General features: G+C 33.0%; 3 protein-coding genes across 12 annotated transcripts in view; all 3 read left to right on the top strand.

The window, feature by feature from the left end:
- LOC126850488 (microtubule-associated protein futsch) overlaps positions 1–15,132 on the top strand; it is a 63,490-nt gene extending 48,358 nt beyond the window's left edge. For 8 of the 10 annotated variants that reach the window (XM_050593555.1, XM_050593565.1, XM_050593564.1 and 5 more), the window contains 8 exons: positions 141–316; positions 497–713; positions 1,335–1,456; positions 1,930–2,106; positions 7,800–8,114; positions 8,657–8,908; positions 13,782–13,915; positions 14,227–15,132. In XM_050593555.1, the coding sequence (XP_050449512.1) occupies positions 141–316; positions 497–713; positions 1,335–1,456; positions 1,930–2,106; positions 7,800–8,114; positions 8,657–8,908; positions 13,782–13,915; positions 14,227–14,413 (1,580 nt within the window). In that variant the 3' untranslated portion in view covers positions 14,414–15,132. Of the gene's footprint in view, positions 1–140; positions 317–496; positions 714–1,334; positions 1,457–1,929; positions 2,107–7,799; positions 8,115–8,656; positions 8,909–10,561; positions 13,538–13,781; positions 13,916–14,226 lie in introns of those variants that run through there. The other 2 variants (XM_050593560.1, XM_050593563.1) reach the window with 2 other exon arrangements.
- A 414-nt stretch (positions 15,133–15,546) lies between these two features.
- On the top strand, positions 15,547–18,540 carry LOC126850538 (copper homeostasis protein cutC homolog). Its single transcript, XM_050593667.1, has 2 exons — positions 15,547–16,183; positions 16,592–18,540. Exon 2 carries the CDS (start codon positions 16,592–16,594, stop codon positions 17,330–17,332), a length of 741 nt encoding a protein of 246 aa, XP_050449624.1. The 5' UTR covers positions 15,547–16,183; the 3' UTR covers positions 17,333–18,540.
- Positions 18,541–21,464: 2,924 nt separating this feature from the next.
- LOC126850495 (ABC transporter G family member 20) overlaps positions 21,465–22,778 on the top strand; it is a 44,456-nt gene continuing 43,142 nt past the window's right edge. The window contains exon 1 of the mRNA XM_050593584.1: positions 21,465–21,771. The gene's annotated coding sequence lies outside the window, so the exon portion shown is untranslated. The remainder of the gene's footprint in view (positions 21,772–22,778) is intronic.

Below are 22,778 nucleotides of genomic sequence, written 5' to 3'. Positions count from 1 at the left end.
TTTATCACAAATTTATTAGATTTAACACAAATGTTTTTCTCTTAACTTAAAACTAAATTTAAAACTTTTCTCGTTATTAAACATGTTTTTCGTATATATTTTCTTTCTTGTATTAATATCTTTTTTGTAATATTTTTCAGAGGTGGAAACCGAGATCGTGAAGGCAAAACGCACCACGCGCGAACGACCGATCAGTTTCTCAAAGATGGGTGATATCAAGAATCGTTGGGAATCTACGAGTCAGCAGGGAAGGCGTGAAATTCAGCGCGAGGCTAGGAAGGAAGAAATCGCAGGAATCCGTTCGCGATTGTTCATGGTAATTTACCTTTGTAAAAAGAAATAAATGAAAAAATAAAATATAATTATACCAAAATAAAAAAAAAAAACTTTCTTTGAAAAAGATAATTTTAATACTAATTATTTATTATTATCCTTTTAATATACGTCACAATACGCTCTTCTATTATAATTTTTCTCTCTCCCCTTTTCTTTGCAGGGTAAACAGGGTAAGATGAAGGAAATGTATCAGCAGGCAGTAGCCGGAAGCGACCGCGTCACGAAGATAAATGCGGCGGAGGAGATCCAGAACTCGACTGCCCACGCTCGTTCCATCAAAGAGAGATTTGAACGGGGAGAGCCAATCGCGGCTTCGGACGACGAAATCGACAGTAAACCGAAACCGGAGAAAGCCGACGAGGAGGTGATCGCAGCAGGTACAATATGATATTTTCACTAATTAAATGACTTGCGAATTGAGAGCTATTGATACAAAAAGAGACATAATTATATTGCCAAAGAGATTGAAGAAATATTTAATCAAAAATACTGCGTTACAATTATATGAATGTAAACGCGGAAAGAAATTGTGTGATAATTGGAAATACGTATAATAAAAGATCTATTTGTAGTGAAAATTATAAGAAGAAAAGAATATTATTGCTATTTGTATCGTTTTACATTTTGAAGTCAACTGTCAGTAATTATGAAAGTAATAAATGAGGCGATATTTTAATAAAAAATTAATATTTTTTAATGAGATTTATTTTTGATACATTTGTATTACTGTCAGAAATTAAGAGAAAAGCTTGAAAGAAAGCAACTAATATTGCTTATAATACACGAGAGATTTAATGCAAAAACTCTTTACAGAATAGAAGACTGTGTTAAGAGGTCATATTAATATTCAATGGTTTTTGTGAAATTTATTTTTTGTTCCGGATAGAGACAGACTATTATAAGTTTCGAATGATGCAGAGGGAAAGTATTGGCGATGCTAATTAACAATTTATAATCAAGTTTGATTTATGATAATTTATATTGGTCATTGTATACAGGTATCAGCAGGAAGTCACGATCGCTCTTTTTGGAATTGGATGCTTCTGCAGCGAAAACAGGACGTCCAGTAACGCCAGTACTTCCGAAGACGCCAACCGAGAATCCACGACGTGCACGGGATGTAAGTTCAATTTTTTTTATTTATCATTCGATTAAGTCGCTTTTAGAGTTCGTCTTTGAAGTTTTTAGATATTGATTTGTCTCATAAGTTTGTAACAAGTTTTACATATTTTAATAATATAATTTATATAATTTATTTATAATTTCAAAAATATTAATTTTTTAGTCATTGACACTTATCTTAAATATATATATTTGTAAAAAATTATATTTTTTAACCACGCAATTTAATTTAATTTCTTAAAGTAAGAGATTCTTTGGAAATTCTCTTTATTATTAACTATTATCATATATTATTTATTCATACAATCCGATGTCGCTCAAAGTTGCATCAAGGAAAAAAACTGTATTGAGACAAACGTATCCGCTTTTGGACAAGAGATATCAAACGTAAGATTTGTTGATCATTTGACGCGATATAGAAATGTCATCGCGTCTATAGTGACGATAATTTTCGAAATTTCTGCGAAAAAGGCGTTCATGGGTCGTCAAGTCTCAGACGATGTGGTACGCAGCTCAGATGCGACTGAGGAAGTTCACGTAGAAACGTCGGAAATTTCGAACAAGTTCAAATTCTTCGAGTCTTACAAGGAACCGGAGAAACAGCGAAAGCAGTTTCGCATCACGCCTCCACGCGACGGTCAAGTCAAGGTTCGATCCTTCGACTTTGTTGTCGTTGATTGATTCACGCTTCTCTCTGTGTAATCTCATCTAACAAATGCGTGTGCGTGTTAACTAATTAAGTAATAACACAATGTATCGCATTACATACTCGATGGAACACGACTTTCGCTAAAAAAAAATATTTACTTTCTATGGAGGTAGAAAAAAATAGAATAGAACTCGCTTGATCAAATAACTGAAACGTGTACTAAAATTATTATGTTACTAAAGATAATGCTTTCAACGACTATATTTATTTTTTGATAGCACTTTCTTTCGCAAAGCTTATTTTTATCGTATTTCAAATGCAGCTTATAATTACTCACGCAATGACGTTATTATTCGCTGATAAAGAGACTTTTTGATTATCGATAAAGCGACGATATATGTCAGATATCTTAAAACATTGTTACGTCGATATTAACGATACGCTAAAATGCGCGCACATAAAATATAAATTTTCGAAGAAACATCGTGATCTCATTTCCAATTAAGACCGTAGAAATCTTTGCAGTCAAGCGTGTTTGTCTGTTTTATATTGCATCATCACTACTTTAACCATCATTTGCAGTTTTATGTTTTACTACTTTATTTTTAATTTAATATTAACCGGTTTTCTTACTTTCCCCGATTAAATAGTGCCCCTTGCGTTAAATAACGTGTTACTTAACAAAATGGCTCAAAACTCTCTCGTAATGAGACAATGATTACAAAATTATTAAAGATCATTATTAGACTCAAGCTCAAAAATAGTCTATTATAATCGTTTTTCTAAAAATTGAAAAACAGTTTAAATCAAACAATATGAAACAACAACTTTAACTATCTCCTTCTAAAATATAATTTATCTATATTTTAATACACTATACACAACTATAATGCGTTTCAAGAAAGATAAGTCTTCTAAAAAGATATTATATTGCAATAAAATTTTTTGAATCATGTTTTTTTTTATAAATAACTCAATATCTTAAAAAAAAGAAAAATATTATGCTTTTGGAAAATATTCTAAAGTAATTTTAATTTCAAATACACAAAAATATTTAAAATGAAACACTTTTATTTAGATAAAATATTTATTACTCGCAAAAGTCGTTTATCTCTCATCCGAAAAACAAAAACCCCCTCATTTCTTTTTTTATGCATCTCTCGATGCATCTCTGTGGAATGCGCGACTATCGATAATTATCGGAACGCGATAACGAAAATCTCGGCGTCGCTCGCGGACGCAGCTTATAATAAAAGGCCCCCTTGTATGAAGGGTCCGACGATGCGTCGCGCACACAAGAGCGAGTCGACGTTCCAACAAACCGGGCTGTCCTTGAACCCCCCCCGAAGTGGTCAGCGCAGCAGCAGCAGCAACAGCAACCATACTTTTACCGTTAGTATTCCTGCGTCCTTCCATTCGTGAAGAAGCAAACGGGCAACGAGCAGACCGGGAACTCGGCGGGCCCCGGGGACCCAACCAAAGGAGGGCGCGAGCGGGCGCGCGCGCGCGCGCGCGAGAGAGACGAGGCCCCCCTCATCGTTGGTAACTCACACACCCGTAGGGGAGGAGTACATATTCGTCGTATCCTCCTCGTGTGAACGGCATAGCAACCGGCGACCGGCTGTCGCGACGAACTTCTCACGAACCGGAGAAAGAGAGTCTCCCTCGAGAGCGCGCGTCGAAGGTGGCAGACCGTTTGAGCGACCACGCTCAGTCTTCATCCGCTCGCCGAAGGAAGCGTTATTAAATATTGCGGAAAGGTAATTATCGCGGTTAAATCGCATTCCGTAATTACGATCGTCGAAAGTACTGACGTACTCTTGCGGTACATGTAGCCTCTCTTAAGATTCCTCTCGATTGAGGATCGCTAGATGTTTCACCGCCATTCAAAAAAGCAACGCGATTCAAGTTTCTAGTTGACAGTTTCTAGTTTTAGTTTGACAGATAATCGACGCCCCGGTTAGTAGAATTTCTTTTCAATCGCGATCGATTCGCGATTATATTCTTCGGCGGGATACTGTGATCGTGATTACATATTCGAGATTTTAATTGACGATTATCTGGTGTCTGTGCGACGCGTTTACTGAGAATTATGTAGATTCTCTGCCAATTAACGGAAACGTAATTAATGACTTGATGAACGCATCGGTTAATAATGTCCTGCAATTGCGATCAGATTTTTTCGGAATTCCGTTTTTCTTAAATAAAAATTGCTCGATGTTTGAATAACGGATTCTTATCCGTTGAAATTATCGGCGAAAATTATTTAGACTGAAGATAATTAACCATCTGTTTAATTAATTGCACTGTGTATTCGCGCTCGATATCTCGACAAAATACTTGGATTCTTGCGAATATTGTGCTTAGTATAGCGATACATAATACATCCAGATCTTCTCAACAGCAAATTATTCTATATCGAGCAAAACATCTTATATTCCGCTCGTAAAACAAGTGTAAATTGCACGAGAAGCTCTGATATTCAATTATCATATTTAGAGAGAGAATTATTAATACGCGTGTTATCGCGCAATGTGTTCCCATCGAATTGTTGATTGTTTTAATTGCTTTTCAACGTACACATGTGTACGTACAATCGAGATCTTTCCTTTCTGGCTTCGCGTTGCGTTTCCGTTGATGTTAATCTGTGAAGAAAACGGACGTCGCTCGCGGGGCGCAATCACATCGTCGCGGCTTGATTTGCCGCTTGACGTGCCGGCAGAAGGATACCGTGTGATCAAATATCCTTTCTGGACTGATGATTTTATGGAATTCCGCTGGAAGTACGCTCTCATAGCTCCTCTCTCGTCACTCTGTATTATTCCGACTTAATATGAAATCCTACCGTAGGAATCGTTGTGTCAAAACGTTGCTGCGCGTTGCCCTCACCACATTTTTTATTAAAAATCATAGCCTCCGTGTTAATTAGCCAAATTAAATTCTTTAAAAGCCGGAAATGGATAAATCTTTTTTTGAGAATATATCTACTTTTTATTTCCGATTCTTCATTATTTACATTATATTTTTGCTTAATTATATTATCTTTTTATATTTATTGATAATTATTTTATAATATTCATATATCAACATTTATAATTTTGAATTAACACATGATTAATAAAATGATTTGCTCATATATATAGCTTTATGTGATGAAAATTTCCTCAATTTCAGACTAAATACCGGGTCTCTCGCGTAATTCAATAGAAACGCGCGGCCATTATTGATTTTCCATTTCCTGTCATTTTCGACTAAAAGTCCTCTGTTGAGTTAATTCGGATTTAATATGACCGTTGATAAGATAATTTAGCGGTGCCTTCCGCAGTTGTATTTTTTCGCAAAAATTAAGATTGATTAATTTTGTTAATACAACTATAATAAACGAAGCATGTAATATATTTTCTTTTCTTTTTACCGTAATCATATAGAATTATGTGAGCTATCTACTTCAACTCTAATTACTTTAATTATTTCCTTTCATCTGTAATATATTTATTTTAACAAGTTCTTGAAGACTTCGTTCCTCTTTCGGCGCTCTCTCAAGAGAAACGGCACTCACGCGCTTCAATATTTTTTACTGAAGAACAATTCGTCGACATAAACGAAAGCGAGGAAAGAGAATTAGTCGGATTGTCGCAAGCGACATGACAATTGACCGCTCCACACGGAGTGCGTGTACTAACTCTTGAACCTGTCAATTTGTCATCATCAACTTTGAAGCGGCCCGCAACCCTTTTGCTTGATTAAGCCGATAATTCCGGTCGAAAATAATCCCGGTCTCCTCGTTCCGATTAGACCTAAACTAAAGCAAGGGTGGTCCTTTTAAAATGTCGCAACCTTCGATCGCTCCACGTGATGTATAATCGAGGTCTCAGCTTTTACCTGATTTTCGGTCCAAGTACAAATGTGTAGAGATCTATCGAAGAAGCCAAATTTTTATAAAAAAAGATATTTTGTTATAAAGAAACTTTTATTGATATTTTGATTGATATTGCAGTACTTTGATTGTGAAATTTTGAAGTATGTGAATATTTAGTTGTTTATGTACTTCGTATGATTTTTATTTTTTATAAAATCATATTTTTTTTAGAGACACATTAACTTTTCTTAAAACTTTTGTTTCTGCGCGATTGAATTCATGTATAATATACATATATACATATATATATATATATATATATATATATATATATATATATTAATTATATATACATACACATAAACTTTGCTATTTTTTTTCGAAGACATTATTTAAGCAACTATATAATTTATCTTTTTGATGTTATTTTTCTAACTTTGTTATATAGTATATGCAATTATATATTATTTTATATTTATCTGTTTTTTATATATTTTCTTTTACATAAAATAATATCATCAAAAAAGATCTGTAATATTTTCTACACGAGATTTATAATCGTACCACCCACGCTTAGAACCTCTAAAGCTGACTCACGCCGACTGAAAAAGAACATTTTGGTCATCGATCTCCGGCCTGAAATCCTTCCTTCAACGTGTATGCGTGTATGTGTGTATGTGTCTGCATCACGGTTTAAATATTCGATTTAAAATTATCGCACGATAAACGACTCACGAAATATGTTTCTCGCAATCATCATCTGTCCTTGTCATCTTATCGTATAATTTTTCTCAATTTTGGAGCAACAATCACGTAGCTAAATAAATATGTTTAATCTACAATAATCTTAATAATAACTATTTAATAATTTTCCAAAAAAATGAAATTAATTTGCGTGAAAATAAACGATATATAATTAAAATGCAAAAATCGCATGCATAAATGATTAATAATTAGCAAGATTAATGCATTAGATCATATAAATATATATTTTTAAATAAATATTAAATAAATAAATATCAGATATTTTTTCTCCAAATAAAAAGATTATATTTATGATATAGTTATTATTACTTCTTTTTCTTATTTTAGATAAATATAAATATTCAAGTTTGTTGTTTTTATGTTAAAAATGCACTCTGCTTAGAATTTATAAAATTGTAATAATATTATTTCTTATATATATATTTATCTTTTGCAAACGTCAAGAGGAAATATTTTCTTTTATAAAAAGATGTTGCAAAATTTTGTCGAGGAATTTGCCAATTAAAAAAACATGCTTTTATCAAGAAATAAACACATCTGCAAAAATGGAAGACTTTATCTGAAACATAATGAAACATTTGTCTCTGTCGCCTTATATAGAAATAATAGCATGGTCATATATTTATAAGTCCAAAAACTCTTCTTTTTTGAGTTTTAAATATTTTTTTATATACAAAAGATTTTACAAAAGAATCGAAAAGAATCTTGTTATTTTTAACAATTTTAATTATTATGTATCCCATCTTGTTTAGATGTTTTTATAACATTTATAACGCTTGATTGATGTGTTAATATTTGCTGAACAATTTATAATAAAAGCATTAAACATAAAGTGAGCAATAACAATTGAGAAACATCGAATCACATAATTTGGTCTTTAAAAACTTGAAAAAAAGAAAACAATTAATAAAAATTATTCTATAAGTCTTGCAAGATCTTATGAATCAAGTTCTTCAAGACAAAGGAAGATAGAAATTATCTCCGATAACAAAATTGGATGATCAAGTAATGTGGTTCGAGCTATTCGATTATCATCATATTATAACATTATCTGAATTGCTCAAATAGATGGATTCACCGGATCGCGAGATATACCGCGATCCCGATGTCGTCAGAGCCGACGATAGGGTGGACGAGGTAGTCCATACGGACACGGCGAGAAAGATGCTGTCTATCTTCCGGCAAATGGAGGAAAACGCGTGCAAGGAGGAATTGCCGGAAGGTCCAAAACCCTTGAAGCGCTTCACACCGCCTCCCGAGGACAAATTTGCTAAAGCGACAGCCTCGGACTCGGAGGAGGACGAGGATGAAGAAAACGAAGAGTCCGATGGTGATGAGAGCAATGAGGAGAAAGATCCCAATTACGTCCGTGCTTCTGACAAAGTATGCGATATTTGTATTGGGTTTTATATGAAGTTTGTTTAATCGGGGCAAATGAAAGACAAAGAAAATGATATAAATGTAGAATTTCTAATAATGTCGGATTATATAATAATTTTATAAGGAGAGAAACCCTTTTTTAATTTTCTGATTCTGTAACTATTATATATATTATTTTGTAATTATTAAGACAATTTATATAATAGAGTTTTTTTATTTAATATATAGATTTTTGTTAGCTTTTTTGTTATGCTATATACTCTAAGAATTTTTTTAAAATCTCAAATTCTCTTTACAATTCCCTTTACATACTTTTTGACGGTTTAATTTTACTATCAATAAATATAATAATAAATAATTTTACTATAATTTAATTTTGAAAATGGAAAGAACTGGATTGTGTCATTCAGTTTTAAGAAATTAGCGCGAATTTTTGGAGCAGTCTATATTTTAGGCTTAATTGTTTCGGGAAAGTTATCTTTTACTCCTGATTGTGCGTTATCCTTATAATCTACGAAATTCTCTCGTCTGTTATTCTCGTTTAGGTGGAGGACGAGTTCTTGAAACAAGCACAGAATGCGGCGCGCGCCAAGACCCTCCGTGCTAAGTTCGAGCATTGGGAGGAGACCGACGGCAAGGTCAGCAGTCACCATATCGCCGAAATCGAAATGGCCCAGGGCACGGGCGACCAGTCCAGCATAGAATCTGCGAGTAGTCTGAGGGCTCGTTTCGAGTCCCTCGGCTCACAGAACAACGAGTCTCCGCGCGCATCGAAGGTCAAAGTTAATCGATTTGTGGTAAGTACTTGTGGAAGCACTCCGTCGAATATATAATTGCACATGTTTCATCTTTCTCCCTTCGACAAATATCATACTCGATACAATATTCATGATTCGTCGTTCATAGTCATCGCCATCTGTCCAGCATCCATCACTTTACTACGTCCATCCATCGTCATTTATGTCTTGATTTTCTACTATTGATTAAATTTAGAAATCATACTTTTTTTAGCCTTTCTTTTTTTTTTTTTTTAACGCAACAAGATATTTCTCTGACTGACTTATATGCATTTAATTATGTTTGTGTGTTAGTCAAACACTTAAAAGACCAAGTTTCTCTCCCAGTGAAAATTCCTCTGTTATTTTTGAACGAAACTCGGCATCATGAAGTATGAGCATGGTGTGATTTTGAATTGTCGTCATTCTGCCTGCTTATATGTTGAAATTATAAATGTATTTTTAAATTTATATTGGGAGCAGTGTTTATATTGCGTCGAAATTTCAGAATAAATAAAGATACATAATTGATATGCGTTTTTAGCGCATTTTATTTGAGTTAACAAATCAACAGCGTTTCGCACGCGATAAGAGCACTGCTCGAAAGCACGACTGATTTATATTTTATTTTATTTATATATCTCGTTTATACATACAGCGTTTTTTTTTTGCACTCCTTATTTTGACGATGTATACGTATATTTTATGATAAAGACTAATTGTTGCTTATGATTATTTAATCCGCTATTTACCCGTTTCGTACAATGTCGAATCAATGGATTTTACAAATGTAAATACGTCCATACACTCTTTCTATTATCAGAAATATTTTTAAGAAAGGTAACTTAATTTTTTTATTGCATGAGAAATCAATTTTTTTATTTTTTTCTACGATATAATATTGCAATTAAAATTAAGATATATAAATTGTAATATTGGCGAATGTTTAAATATTAGCTAAAACACTTTCAAGCTATTTATTTGCTTATAATTTCAAACATTTGTAACAAAAACAGATTAAACAGATAACTACGAATAGTTTCTTAATAGAAAGAAATATAAAAATATGTGTTATTATATTTTAGAAGAATAACAGCACTTTAATTGACGATAAATTTTAAAATGTATTTTTTTAGCGAGGAATATATGTTATCCGTGCGCTTGTGTTTTTAAAATTTTAAAACCATTTTTTTTTTATCGGAATATATTCAGAATATATTTATATATAGCTGAAATATCGATGTACCGTGACGAGTAAATTGTGCATTCGAAATCATACGATATAATGTAAAATTATTATTTGCTTGAAGTAAATGCACATGGCGATAGAATTGCAATTCAGCGATTATAAAAGACGAAAAATAGCTAAATCAATAAAAATATGATGTTTACGCAATCGAGCGAAATTTTGTACACGTGTTTTAAAATTCCAAACACAAATACATCGATAGTTCAACTACCTTTACTTCTTTGCTGAGATTATTATCGAGCATGATCGGTGTGATTATTTTTTTGATTTGTCGTTATCGTTCTTACATTCTTTTCTTTTTTTTTTAATCTGCCTATGCGATATTTTGGCCGAAGTTCTTTGCCCGCTTGTGTCGTATGTGATATTGTAGTGAGAAAATAATTGCAAACAATATCAAGTGATCTTCTTTTTGTGACGCGGAGCAGTAAAAGGGGAAAAGAGAGACGGACGAAAAATACGCCTGGATTAAATCGAATGCGAAGAAAGAAAGAGAGAAGGAGGAGAAGAATCGATGGAGGAAGGAGAGTGCGTCGTTGGAACAACCGTGATGGAAAAGCAGTTTTTTTATTTCTTTAATCTCGCGCAACGGCAATAATGTTCGGTTATCGTCACCTTACTGTAACTGATCTTTTCGTTTTCTTAGGGATGGTTTTAACAGATACATTTCGTATAGTGAATCTTTCTAGCCCATAGACTGTACCATATGTTGCGTGTTAATATATACATATATATATATATATATATATATATATATATATATATATATATATATTATTGTAGTATGAAAGTCCGCACGACTGTTGGATCTGTCGAGTGTTTCGTCCAATCAGAGATGGAAAATTACGCCAACAGAGAGAAGAAAAAAAAAACAGCAGATGGTTGTAAAGCATTCGGGACGATAATGTGCTGAGTCACATAAGAAATATAAAGACCGTGTGAGAAATTTAATATATATATATATATATATTGATTTGTACACAGATTATAGAGTTCCACAAAACATCTCGTTAATCAATACAATGACCATCATCATTGTTCTTTTTTTTTTATAAAGGTCTATGATTTCTTTATCAAGAAACAGAGGAAATTTGACAGTCAAAATTAAATTATATAAATTTTATAATTATTTTATTTTATCACAAAAAGCGAATGTTTCTTATGCAGAGATGCTCGACTTATCCTAATATATATATATATATATATATATATATATATATATATATATATATATAACAGAAAAAGAGAAAGAAAATCTTATTGTCTACTAATTTACATCATATAAAAAAGATAGGCGAGAGAGAGAGGGAAAGAGAGAGAGAGAAAGCGTCCATCTGTGTCGCATGTAGCAACGCGACTTTTATCGTTTTTGCAAAGATTCTTTCTTTAGTGCCTACATATGTGCGACGATGCCAAGATTTCTGTAAAATGCATGATGGATTTGCTCCTCAACAGTGAAATTCGTAACGATGCGCCCTTTAACTTTCCGTATCTTATATGATAACAAATTTTTGAATATAATTAAATATTGAATATAATTAAACATATGCGATTAATAATTTCTATATTACAATTCTTAATTAGGACAGAGGTCATTGAACGATTTGATGACTTTATAGAGTGCCAAATTTTATCGAATATACTTGAACGATTTTTCAAGCCACAATTTTTATTGGAATGAATTTTTTGAAATCTTCATGATTTATATGATTATTACATATCTACAACGTATCTTTAATTTTTATATAAATATTTCAGTTATAAAAATTCAGTTATAAAAATTCAGTTTTTAGAGCAGTAAATGAATCGATTAATCAAAATAGCTCATTGATAAAATGTATACTGTGGGTATAGATAAAAAATTAATGAAATAGCATTTTGCCTTTTTTATCTCACATTGACAATTATTATTATTATTTTAGTATGTCTTGAATGTTAAATGCGCGGATAATATAGCAGATTTAGAATTTTCTTCTTGCATCGTTACGGTCTTCACACAACTATCGCTTTAGATTTCTGATTTTCATAAGTGCCAAGTTATTCATCGACAAATGAACGAAAAGAGAGACGAGTGAGCGAGAATAAAAAAGCGCGCAAGAGAAAGGAAGTGCGTGAGACTGACGAACGAAAAGAATGAGAGGTGATGGCTTTTCCAAATTGCGAGATGAGGGCCTGAACGAGGAATTATCATTTACATACAGAGGAAGTATATATATATATATATATATATATATATATATATATATATATTCGAGGCGATATTTAGGTGCTCCAGGAGCTGATTAGCTGATTAGAGAAACGTAGCTATTTCGAGATCGCTTTTACAAATTTCTAATCTTTTTACAGCTTAGCGCGGTAGTAAGTAGATTTTTTATACCCGTCTATCCGTCAACGATCTCACTTCGGGGACTGACAAACGGAAACGAAAATATCTTTCTCGCGTTTGATATAACGATTGGAATGTTCGCGAAATACACGTTGCGCATTTGCATCTTACACTTGTGCAATATAAGAAATTGTGATTACGTATTTATTGTCTTGCAAAACGCGAATATCAATCTTTTTCTTTTAGTTGTATTATATCTAGATACATTGTATTATATATATTTTTCAAGAGTGAAATGCATTTTTATCGATGGAATTTAATCACCTTTGTTTTCTATCGTGTATCTGTCAAGTTATTCCTTTCTGTGTTGCTTTTGATACTACCGTAAAATTATGCAAAAAGGCAGTAAGTTTGCTGTAAATTCGACATATTTTTTGCACTAATTTAGGTACGAAAATGTCATCGATATAGAAACATGATATATATATCTGTGTATGAATACATTTTATATTTACGGGAAAGAGAAAGCAGGATTGACTTCGATCGTAAAATATCAAGGTACAACGCGATCGTTTTTCGAGAATTCGAATCGAGTATAAAAAGAATTCTTTCTGAAAGCACTGTACGAGTTTTTCTAGACATGTAATCTAACAATAAGTATTATAGAAAGAGGAGGGAAAATTTGAAGATGTATATTCTCGACAGCGTACATTTCTCGTCTTCCTTTTTTCGTTTGTGCAATAATAACTTTCGAGATATGCGAGTCACGAATGCGGTGGACAAGCGATTCGACAAGATTTATAGCGGGATGCGCTAAGCTGGGTTTTCATTTGCGTAAGAGTCGCTCCATTAATCGAGCTATCAAATAGAGACAATCTCGCGTGACGATTCTAGCAAGTTAATTCTCGTTAATGGCCTTTTAATTTGTAGCATAACTAGCGATAATACTAAGTTAATACGACTTTATTGCGTCTGTTAACGTATCATTTCTATCGATGTATAACGATCCTTGTTCTGTTCACGTGTAACATTTATTACGATAATACATAAGTGGTAAATAAAGAAGATGCTAAATCTCTTTCGTAGGAGTGGGAGGAGGAGAAAAGGAGCAGGGAGAGATTTCTCAAATCGAAAAACGACGCGGCTTTTTCTCTTCTTCTTCTTCTTCTTTTTCACGTAGCGTCCACATATCCCTCTTGAAACACCTCTTCACATTTCATCATGCATTCAACAAATAACGTTTCCCGTTATCCAACTGTCACGGAGTATTTATAGGGATAAGTTTAATTATACCGTCCACTTTTGACGTGACAATCGTGTAGGAGATCCAGACGAGCTGCACGGACGTGTGCGAGAGCTGCCAGAAGAAGGTCTACCCCTTGGAGAAGGTCGAGACAAATAACAAAATCTTCCATAAGCAATGTTTCCGGTGTCTCCAGTGCAATTGCATTTTAAGGTAACACGAAAAAAAACTCTCGTTCGTATTATATTTATTAGCCACACTGGAATATTTTATACTCAAATACATCATGTTTGTTACGAAGGTACATTAATGTCATTAATCAGAAAAATATTAATTTTAAATATTTTTTTTTTTTGTAAAATAATATAACGTAAAGATGTTTGATACCAAGAGTGTAAGTTTTTTTTTCCTTTTCGCATATAATTTTTAATAGACTATTTTACTAGACTTTGCTCACGAAAATGTTGAACATGTGAAATTATCGTTATGCGAAATCATCGTCACGGCGTGGTATGTTCGAACAGGATGGACTCTTTCACGTTGAACAACGGCAAGCTGTACTGCATCCCGCACTTCAAGCAGCTCTTCATCACACGGGGAAACTATGATGAGGGTTTCGGCGTCGATCCACACAAGAACAAATGGGCGACGACGAATTCCAATAGTTCCACGAGCCCATCGCCAATCGCGGTCTCAAACGGCGATCTTTGATTTTCCAAGCCTCCCGTTTCACTCTTCCCCTCTTCATCTTGTACATCGCTATTGAATTTTAGTCGGATTCACAAGTGGATCTAGGCGGAGATTTAAGAAGAATTTACCCCTCTCTCTCTCTTCTTCTCTCTCGAAGATACCCAGGATGGATAATTAATCGAATAGAAAAAAAATTTATGTATTTTTATCACTTTGACGTTTTTTTTTTGTTTTTTTTTTGAAAACGATAAGCTAGATCCGCTTGTGGTTGGAAAATAATGCGATGATAATTATAATAAATTGTACATTTTTTGTATTACGTTAGGCCCGTGTGCGAATACGCGTTATTTGTATATTTAACAGTAATCAGAATCAAATGGGATATATAAGAGAGACGACCCCGTGCGCGAATCCTCGTCTTCGAGGATCGTAATCTTGCCGAAAAATGCGTTAAATGAATGAATCGAGGAGATATAAACAATGGCGATTTAGTCGCAATGTCTATCTACTCGTAAATGGAGAACGCGAATTTACGATTTAAATTATAAAAATTAACAAAAATACGCGCTTTGTATTTCGTCAACTTAATTACATGCATAATTTCCGAAGTTTAGTCTAGAGTTCATCGAACGTGTGCTATATGTATGTTCGTCAATTGCCAATGGAAAAGCGATCCTCGATCGAATTGATTTCTTGGTATAAAATTATAATGCGCTAATAAAAGTGTCTTATTCTCTCAATTCTAAAAATCTTATTGTCATCGCTCATAAAGTTTGCTTGATATATTTGTCACTATTATTATTTTATTGATTTTATTATTATTATTATTATTATATTATTATTATTTACATATGCGCCGTACTTGGTATTATTTTATTATATATATATATATATATATATATATATATATATATATATATATATATGTTGTGTGTATAATACAATATTACATTACGCTTCATAGACCATGTATCAAAAAACCTGTCCCTTAATAAATAAGAATTTTATATATTTCTCTGTGAATTTATAGATACTAGCTGTTCTTAAAAATATATGTTAATTAGCGATAATTAAAGAAAAATATTTTTTTTTATCTATGATGGCAAAATAAATATGTATATATAATATATAACGATAATAATGACACTTATTAACATAGAATAATAATGGAATTTTTATTAGCTCATTTAATTCTCAAATAGAATAATTGCAGGAGAATAATTGAAAGAGAAGAAGTTTATCAAGCTTAGATTATTCAATAAATTTTTAACTGTTACTACAGTGAATATTGGAAGTCATCTTTGCATTCTATTATTATCATATATTTATATTATTGAACTACCAAGTGAGTTGATGCCGTTATCAGACTGTTCGACGTACAGGCATTCGTCAACGAAAGATAGCGTTATCATTACAATATACACGGCATTCCTCTTGACAAAATACAGATGGCGAGACTCGCGTACGCAACTTGGATTTACAGAGAATATCGACAGCATTCTGGCAACCATATTTATAAGCATCGTAGCCATGCGTTGAGATGCAGTGGACTTGATATGAGTCGGGAAAAAAATTTGGTTCTCGTGGCACGTTTCGAGATATTTGACGATGTTTGATAAAATATACACATATAATTCTTATCAGTAACGTGCAAGCAGATCTACGTAACAGAACCAGAGATAATCAATCTCGAATAAAAATAGTTTAATATTCCAAATATAACGACACACACTACATTGTTCTCAACTTATTTGAAGTTATATTATCAACCATATTGCAGCAGCTGATTGAGTAAGTAATTAATAATTTAATTCAATTTAATAGAACATTTGTGTCGATAAATTTTTTCCAGTATAAAAGAGACAAAAGTATTGTTCTATAAAGATTGTTCTTGTTTCCTTCAATCGATAATTTCATCGTGTATTGGTCTGTCAGTGTATGATACAATTTTTTACCGCGTAAACTGACTCTTTATCAAAGAGAATATACAATATAAAATATTATGTGAAAAATATGAAATATATTTACCAAACTTTTATACCAGACTTTTATACCAAGAAATAACGGGATGTAAGAAAATACATAATTGTATTTAAAAGAAAATTAATTAATCAGTATATGTACACTTATAAAAAAAATTATTATTCTTTTTTTATTAATTAATTATTCTTATCATTAATTAGCCATATCATTTTGTAGATGGAGATCTGTGTCGATTCCTTGGAATCTGCGAGAAACGCAGTTGACGGTGGTGCCAGCAGACTGGAAATTTGCTCGGCTCTTTCGGAAGGTGGTCTAACTCCGAGCCCAGGCCTACTTAAGCAAATAAGAAGCTTCGCCACGATCCCGCTCTACGTCATGATCCGCATTCGCGGTGGCGATTTCGTCTACACCACCGAAGAAATCGACGCTATGCTTCACGATCTGATGATCCTTAAGGATCATCACGCGAACGGATTTGTCTTTGGCGCGTTGACTCCCGATTGCAAAATCGACACTGTCGCATGTAAGAAAATCATTTCCGCCGCTCGTCCTTTGCCGGTGACGTTTAGCCGTGCCTTCGATCTTACGATCGATCCTGTCAAATCGTTGCAAGTCCTCGCCGATCTCGGTTTTCAGAGGATTCTGACATCGGGACAGAGGAATAGCGCTCTGGAAGGATTAGAATTGATAAAAATCTTAGTACAAAAGACGCAGGAATTAATAATTATGCCTGGAGCTGGCATCACGAAGGATAACATTCGCAAAATCATGGAATCTGGTGCCAAGGAGTTTCACGCATCGGCTAAAAAACAGAAAATGGTGATTTATGGTGGGAATAGAGTGAGATTGGGTCCTAATGAGAATGATTTTATTAATGTGACCGACAAAGAGCTAGTAAAGGAACTGGTCGATATCGTCGGGAATATTAAAGTGAATGAATCGTCTTGTAAAAAATAGCTTTAAGAAAAATAATCTAATCTCATTTATTTTTATATAACATTTTATTTTATTTAAAAACAGTAAAAAAATAGGAAAATGCAGTTGAAAATAAAAAACATTATCTTATATTAAAAATTATTTAATTATCATTTTTTGATATGAAATTTGTGATCTAGAAAAAAACAAATATATCATTATAATCCGGCCGTAATTATATCTTACGTTTATTTATAATAATGACGTTATAGCGTGAATATCAACAGTGTATATGTTACTAAACGTTTAAAATTTTAGTTGATTTGAAACATTGATTGAAAGCGATTGCAAAAACAGATAAGAGCAAATATGTATATTCAAATGAAAAAATTATCTAATAAGAATTGTTACCTTTGAATAATATTCTTAAACTAATTTTGAATATTTTATGTTATAACAATTTTTTTTATTTATACATATTTTATAATTATTGTCAAAATAAAATCAATAATGCATAACAAAAGATTAAAAAAAAATTGTAATATTTTATTAATTTTTCAATTTTTTAATAGTTAATTTTCTCAGAAACAAAAGCTCCTGAGAAAATTTTATTTAATTCTTTTAACTTACTTTTTTTATATAGAATCATTACTTTGCTGATTGTACCATTAGATAATGGGACATTTTATATGTAAGGCATTTAAACCTGAATTGTACAATTATATAAATGATAACGATTATATCACATCTAATCCAAGTGATTTTATAATCATTTAAATTTTATAACTTTTAATCAATTTTTTATAAACAATATCTTAATATTTTGTACTTATTTAGATGTAAATTTATCATATCATTAATTTAAATTATATTTTAGTTGATCAAGTATTTATATGCAAAATAGAGTCTATAATACTTAAAAATAAATTTTTATATTTGTTACTTCATTATGATTCCAATTGCTCTATATGTATCACACAATTTATTTTATAAATCTAAGATGCATGTTTATTGTGGCCGACGAGCAATTTCTTGAAATGAAAAATAATACATTTAGTAAGAAAAATAATAAACCGCTGATAAATATATTAAAAGCGCACGACATATTTTCGCCATTCTCTCTTTAAATTAATTCAACTACGTGCTAAAAATTAAGTGCTCGTAAATTAGTAACTCTTTTAAATATGGAAAAATGTGTTGCATCTTTAGCAAAATAAAATTCTTATTTAAATAAATTCTTATCACGCAAATTTATGTTTTTATATTCAAAAACCCGGTCAACGTGATTTCAAAACATCTAAATGATTCCAATATAAAATAATAATGAAGTTGACGCATATCAAAAATCATTAATTCAAAAAAATCAAAAAACATTATTCATTGAATAATGTCTAGTCACACAAATTAATGAATCGTGAGCAACTTGAATTAAATCTTCCAAGATTTTTTATTAAAAAAAAGGGGGTGGGGGTTAAACGGGCATTATTGTTTATTTTTCTTTCTTTCAGATGCAGAAGATAAATAGAAGATTAATCACATGTAATTGAACAGCAAAAAAATGTATTGATTTGACGCAGCGTGTTTAACTAGATGGTAATAAAGCAATATTCACTTAGGTACGTTAAGAGATCTATCTCAACGTCATCGTATACGTCATACATATACATGTATATTATTATCTATAGGTATTGTTTAATCAATGCGCAACAAATGAACACAACATTCATGCATCTTTTGTCGCTCGTGTACAGCTGCTTGGCCTAAAGTGTAAAACGGCCGTACAAACACGCGGAAGATCACGGGGCCGTAGACGGGTACACTTTCGTTTGTGGCATATATGCTCGTGATTAAACATGTGTATGGGCCTGTACGTACGTATGTGTGTGTGCGTGCCCGAGCGCGTATCTATATGGATATTGTTGATTCGAAACGAAAGCGGCTAATGTGACAGTGCGCATTCATATGCATCTATACCTGCATACGATCGAGAAGCAGGTTTCACACATGCTCGCGCGTATAAAACGTCCAAAACTTTAGCCGGTACATATATATATATGAATAATCAGCTTTTATATATATATATATATATATATATATATATATATATATATATACGAGTGTCCGATAATTCGCGGACTTCCTTTTAAGGAAGGTAGAGGTGTTATTCTGAATAGAAAGTCCTGTACCATTTTGTGATTTTCTCAATATTTAAGAAAATATTAATTTTAAAGATCAGCCAACGAAGTGCCGCGAAAGCTCGTGGCGCGAAATGCCTCCACTGTCAATTGATACTCGGTCGCGGCGAAGCAATGGGAGGAGCAGTTTGCGAGCATGCTTCGCTATGGCAACCAAAAGAAATACACACATAACGCGCGCTCCGTTTTATGTATGTGATCTTTTCATTATGTGTGTATTTTTTTCAGTTGCCATAGCGAAGCATGCTCGCAAACTGCTCCTCCCATTGCTTCGCCGCGGACCGAGTATCAATTGACAGTGGGAGGCATTTTCGCGCCACGAGCTTTTCGCGGCACTTCGTTGGCTGATCTTTTAAAATTAATATTTTTTTAAATATTGAGAAAATCACAAAATGGTACAGGACTTTTCTATTCAGAATAACACCCTCTACCTTCCCTTAAAAGGAAGTCCGCGAATTATCGGACACCCTGTATATAAAAGCTGGTTATTCATATATGTATGCTTATGTCGCTTTGAGCGGCGAGTTTTTGTAGCGATTCGACCGGATTACTTAGATCGAAACATACAATTCCACTTATAAGCATATATAAAATTTTATTCTATATTTTTCTTTTAAATTTATTTTTTTTTCCTGTCGCGTTAATATCACGTTAACTTTCTCGCATTGCGTTATTATTTTTGACTTGCATTTTCTAACAGATCTCATGCTCTAGAATCGTGAATCTTGATACACTCTACGGTGATCTAAGAGTAATTTCTAAATCTTTTGTCCGAGTAAATATTCTTATCATTTTAAATATACACAATTTAGATCTATTTAAATTTACAGTCAATTTTAATCAATTTTTACAAAAAAAAAAAAAGAACATGGGGCTCTCTGTATTCACTCAAAATACGTAAAAGAATAAATTTAACAATTTTTATACTAAATAATCATATAGATAAAAAATAAACTGTGATTTTATTTAGCATATAAAACGTAGAGCGTACATAATTATAAAAATACTTTTGCGACGAATAAAAAATGTGCAATTCTATGATAGGTTGACGTGATCAAAGATCGTCGCCTACAGCTATTGCGCATATCATATTAGCAGAATAAAAATATGTACAATTATGCGTTTAATTTACCTAGAAATCATGAATAAGTCATAAATAAATGAAATCCGTGCAGCGCATAAGGAGTAATCGCTTGATCGAGAGGTGAACAAGAAAATACTTATATAATCATTAATTACAGATCAAGATGCATTTATCTGGGTTAGCAAGCATCCTTGACGACGTAGATGAGGTGTAATAAAGTCGTAGTCGCTTTGACCAAAGATTGTTTATACAAACGCGACGTATGTGTGTATGTGTGAGTGTGTAATACTTAATGAGTTAATATATAAATTAATTAAAGACTCATTTACAAAATAGCGCATAACTTTCCACAACGTCTAGCCGATGATTGTTACAAACAAACATGTATTTTCAATAGGTTTATTAATTCTGCATAAAATTCCTCTACTGATTTAAAATTCTACAACCGGCAGAGAGAATCTCCTCCCATTTAACACGAAAGAGAAAGTATACATGCGTGAGGTAAGATGAAAACTTGAAGAATTCGAATTTGAATCTAACGAACGTATATATGTCTATTGTATAATATAATCAATTTCATCTCGCAAAAGTATCATGAAATCGAAAACGAATACCAAGATAGACGCTTAGGAATTTTCCTCATTCTCTCTCGATCTCTTGATTCTTCTTCGACAAGGCCACTTGTCCCTCCGGTAATTTCCCTCTGTCATTGTCCTCCATCGACAGAATCCAAACACACATTCCTCTCCATAATCTTTTATGCATGTATGTGTATATATATATATGTGTGTGTGTGTGTTTACATATGTGCGCGAACTAGCCGAGAGCCGGTTCTGTTTATACTACGTTAGATGAATGCAGTGGCAAAGACGAGGTTGGACTGTCGGATACACCTTTCTCGCGTGCGTGCGTACACGCGTGTATGCGTGCCTCTTGAGTAGTACGATACTATAGAGTGTACACGTACATGTATGGCGCTCGACCGGACTTCGTCCGCTCAGTGCGAGAAACACGTTCAGACGGATCGGACGGTATACGTGTATTCGTCGCGATCGCGCGGAGGCTCCAGATCGTTCCTCTTCATCGTGGTGCACGTGCGAAGACGCCGAAGAGATCCCGCGCGCGGACTGTCAGAACGAGAGGAAGCATCGAACTCGCGGAGTAAACTCGACAATTTCTCTCCCGCGATACTCCGAGAAAAGGTGCGAAAATAGTGATAAGAGAGGTCATGTGAATTTCTTGATGTGATAAAATCGCTGTCCAGCAAACTGATCGCCAATCTTTTTTCTCCCGATGTGAGTAGACAGATTCAGCGTCGCGTGAAAAATCGCGCCTCTCGACGTGAAAACCGGTTCTCCGTTTTTCTTAAATTTATCATGGGATTTAATTGCCAAGATATTTTATTTTTTTGATTCAACTAAATGGTGAAAGATAAGAAAATAATTAATAAAACGCATTCGAGTAACGAAACAGGATGCAACTGAAGAATGCAGTTAAAGTGGGATAGAATATTTAATGTTGAAAACTGAGAATTACGCGAGGAATAAGAATAAATGTGAAACGATAGTCGAGAGAAAGTATGCGATAATGTGTCTAACGATCGTATACATATTCGATATAATAAATTCATAAATTTTGTTAATATTAATCGAAATTAATTAAAAAATTAAAAAAAAAAAATCTTAATATATCTCAGTATATATTGTAAAGTAAAAAACACAAAAATGCAAATTTTTCGGACGCGATTTTTCAAGCTCGAAACATAATATCCTTAAACCAAACCTTACTGGATACAGGAAGTCACGATCGTGTGATACACGTATAAAATAAATATTTTCTCGCGTATCGTACATTCAAGACGTTTTCTGAAGGAGAACATATGTTGGAAATTATTCTCTTGAAATCTCTATGAACACTGTCTTCAGTAAGAGAGTTCTGATCCCAATTCGAAGGCATTACGCCGCACTTTCCTACTTTCATCGCTAACTGGAAGATATTAATCGCGGGAAGATGTCTTGAAGAGAGTGAAAAGGATAACTGATCTCATGAAAAGAATTGTACGGATCAACGGGTTAAACGATTTTAATCAGCACAAGTAGATGAATTTAGACGAATGACTTTACTAATATATTTGATAAAAATGACAAACAAATTTAGATTATTAGAAAAATTCAATATCCTGACATGGACAGGCGACTTCCGAAATTAT

Source organism: Cataglyphis hispanica, chromosome 6 (assembly GCF_021464435.1).
Source record: "Cataglyphis hispanica isolate Lineage 1 chromosome 6, ULB_Chis1_1.0, whole genome shotgun sequence".
Lineage (NCBI taxonomy): Eukaryota > Metazoa > Arthropoda > Insecta > Hymenoptera > Formicidae > Cataglyphis > Cataglyphis hispanica.
This window is presented reverse-complemented; position numbering and strand designations above follow the sequence as displayed.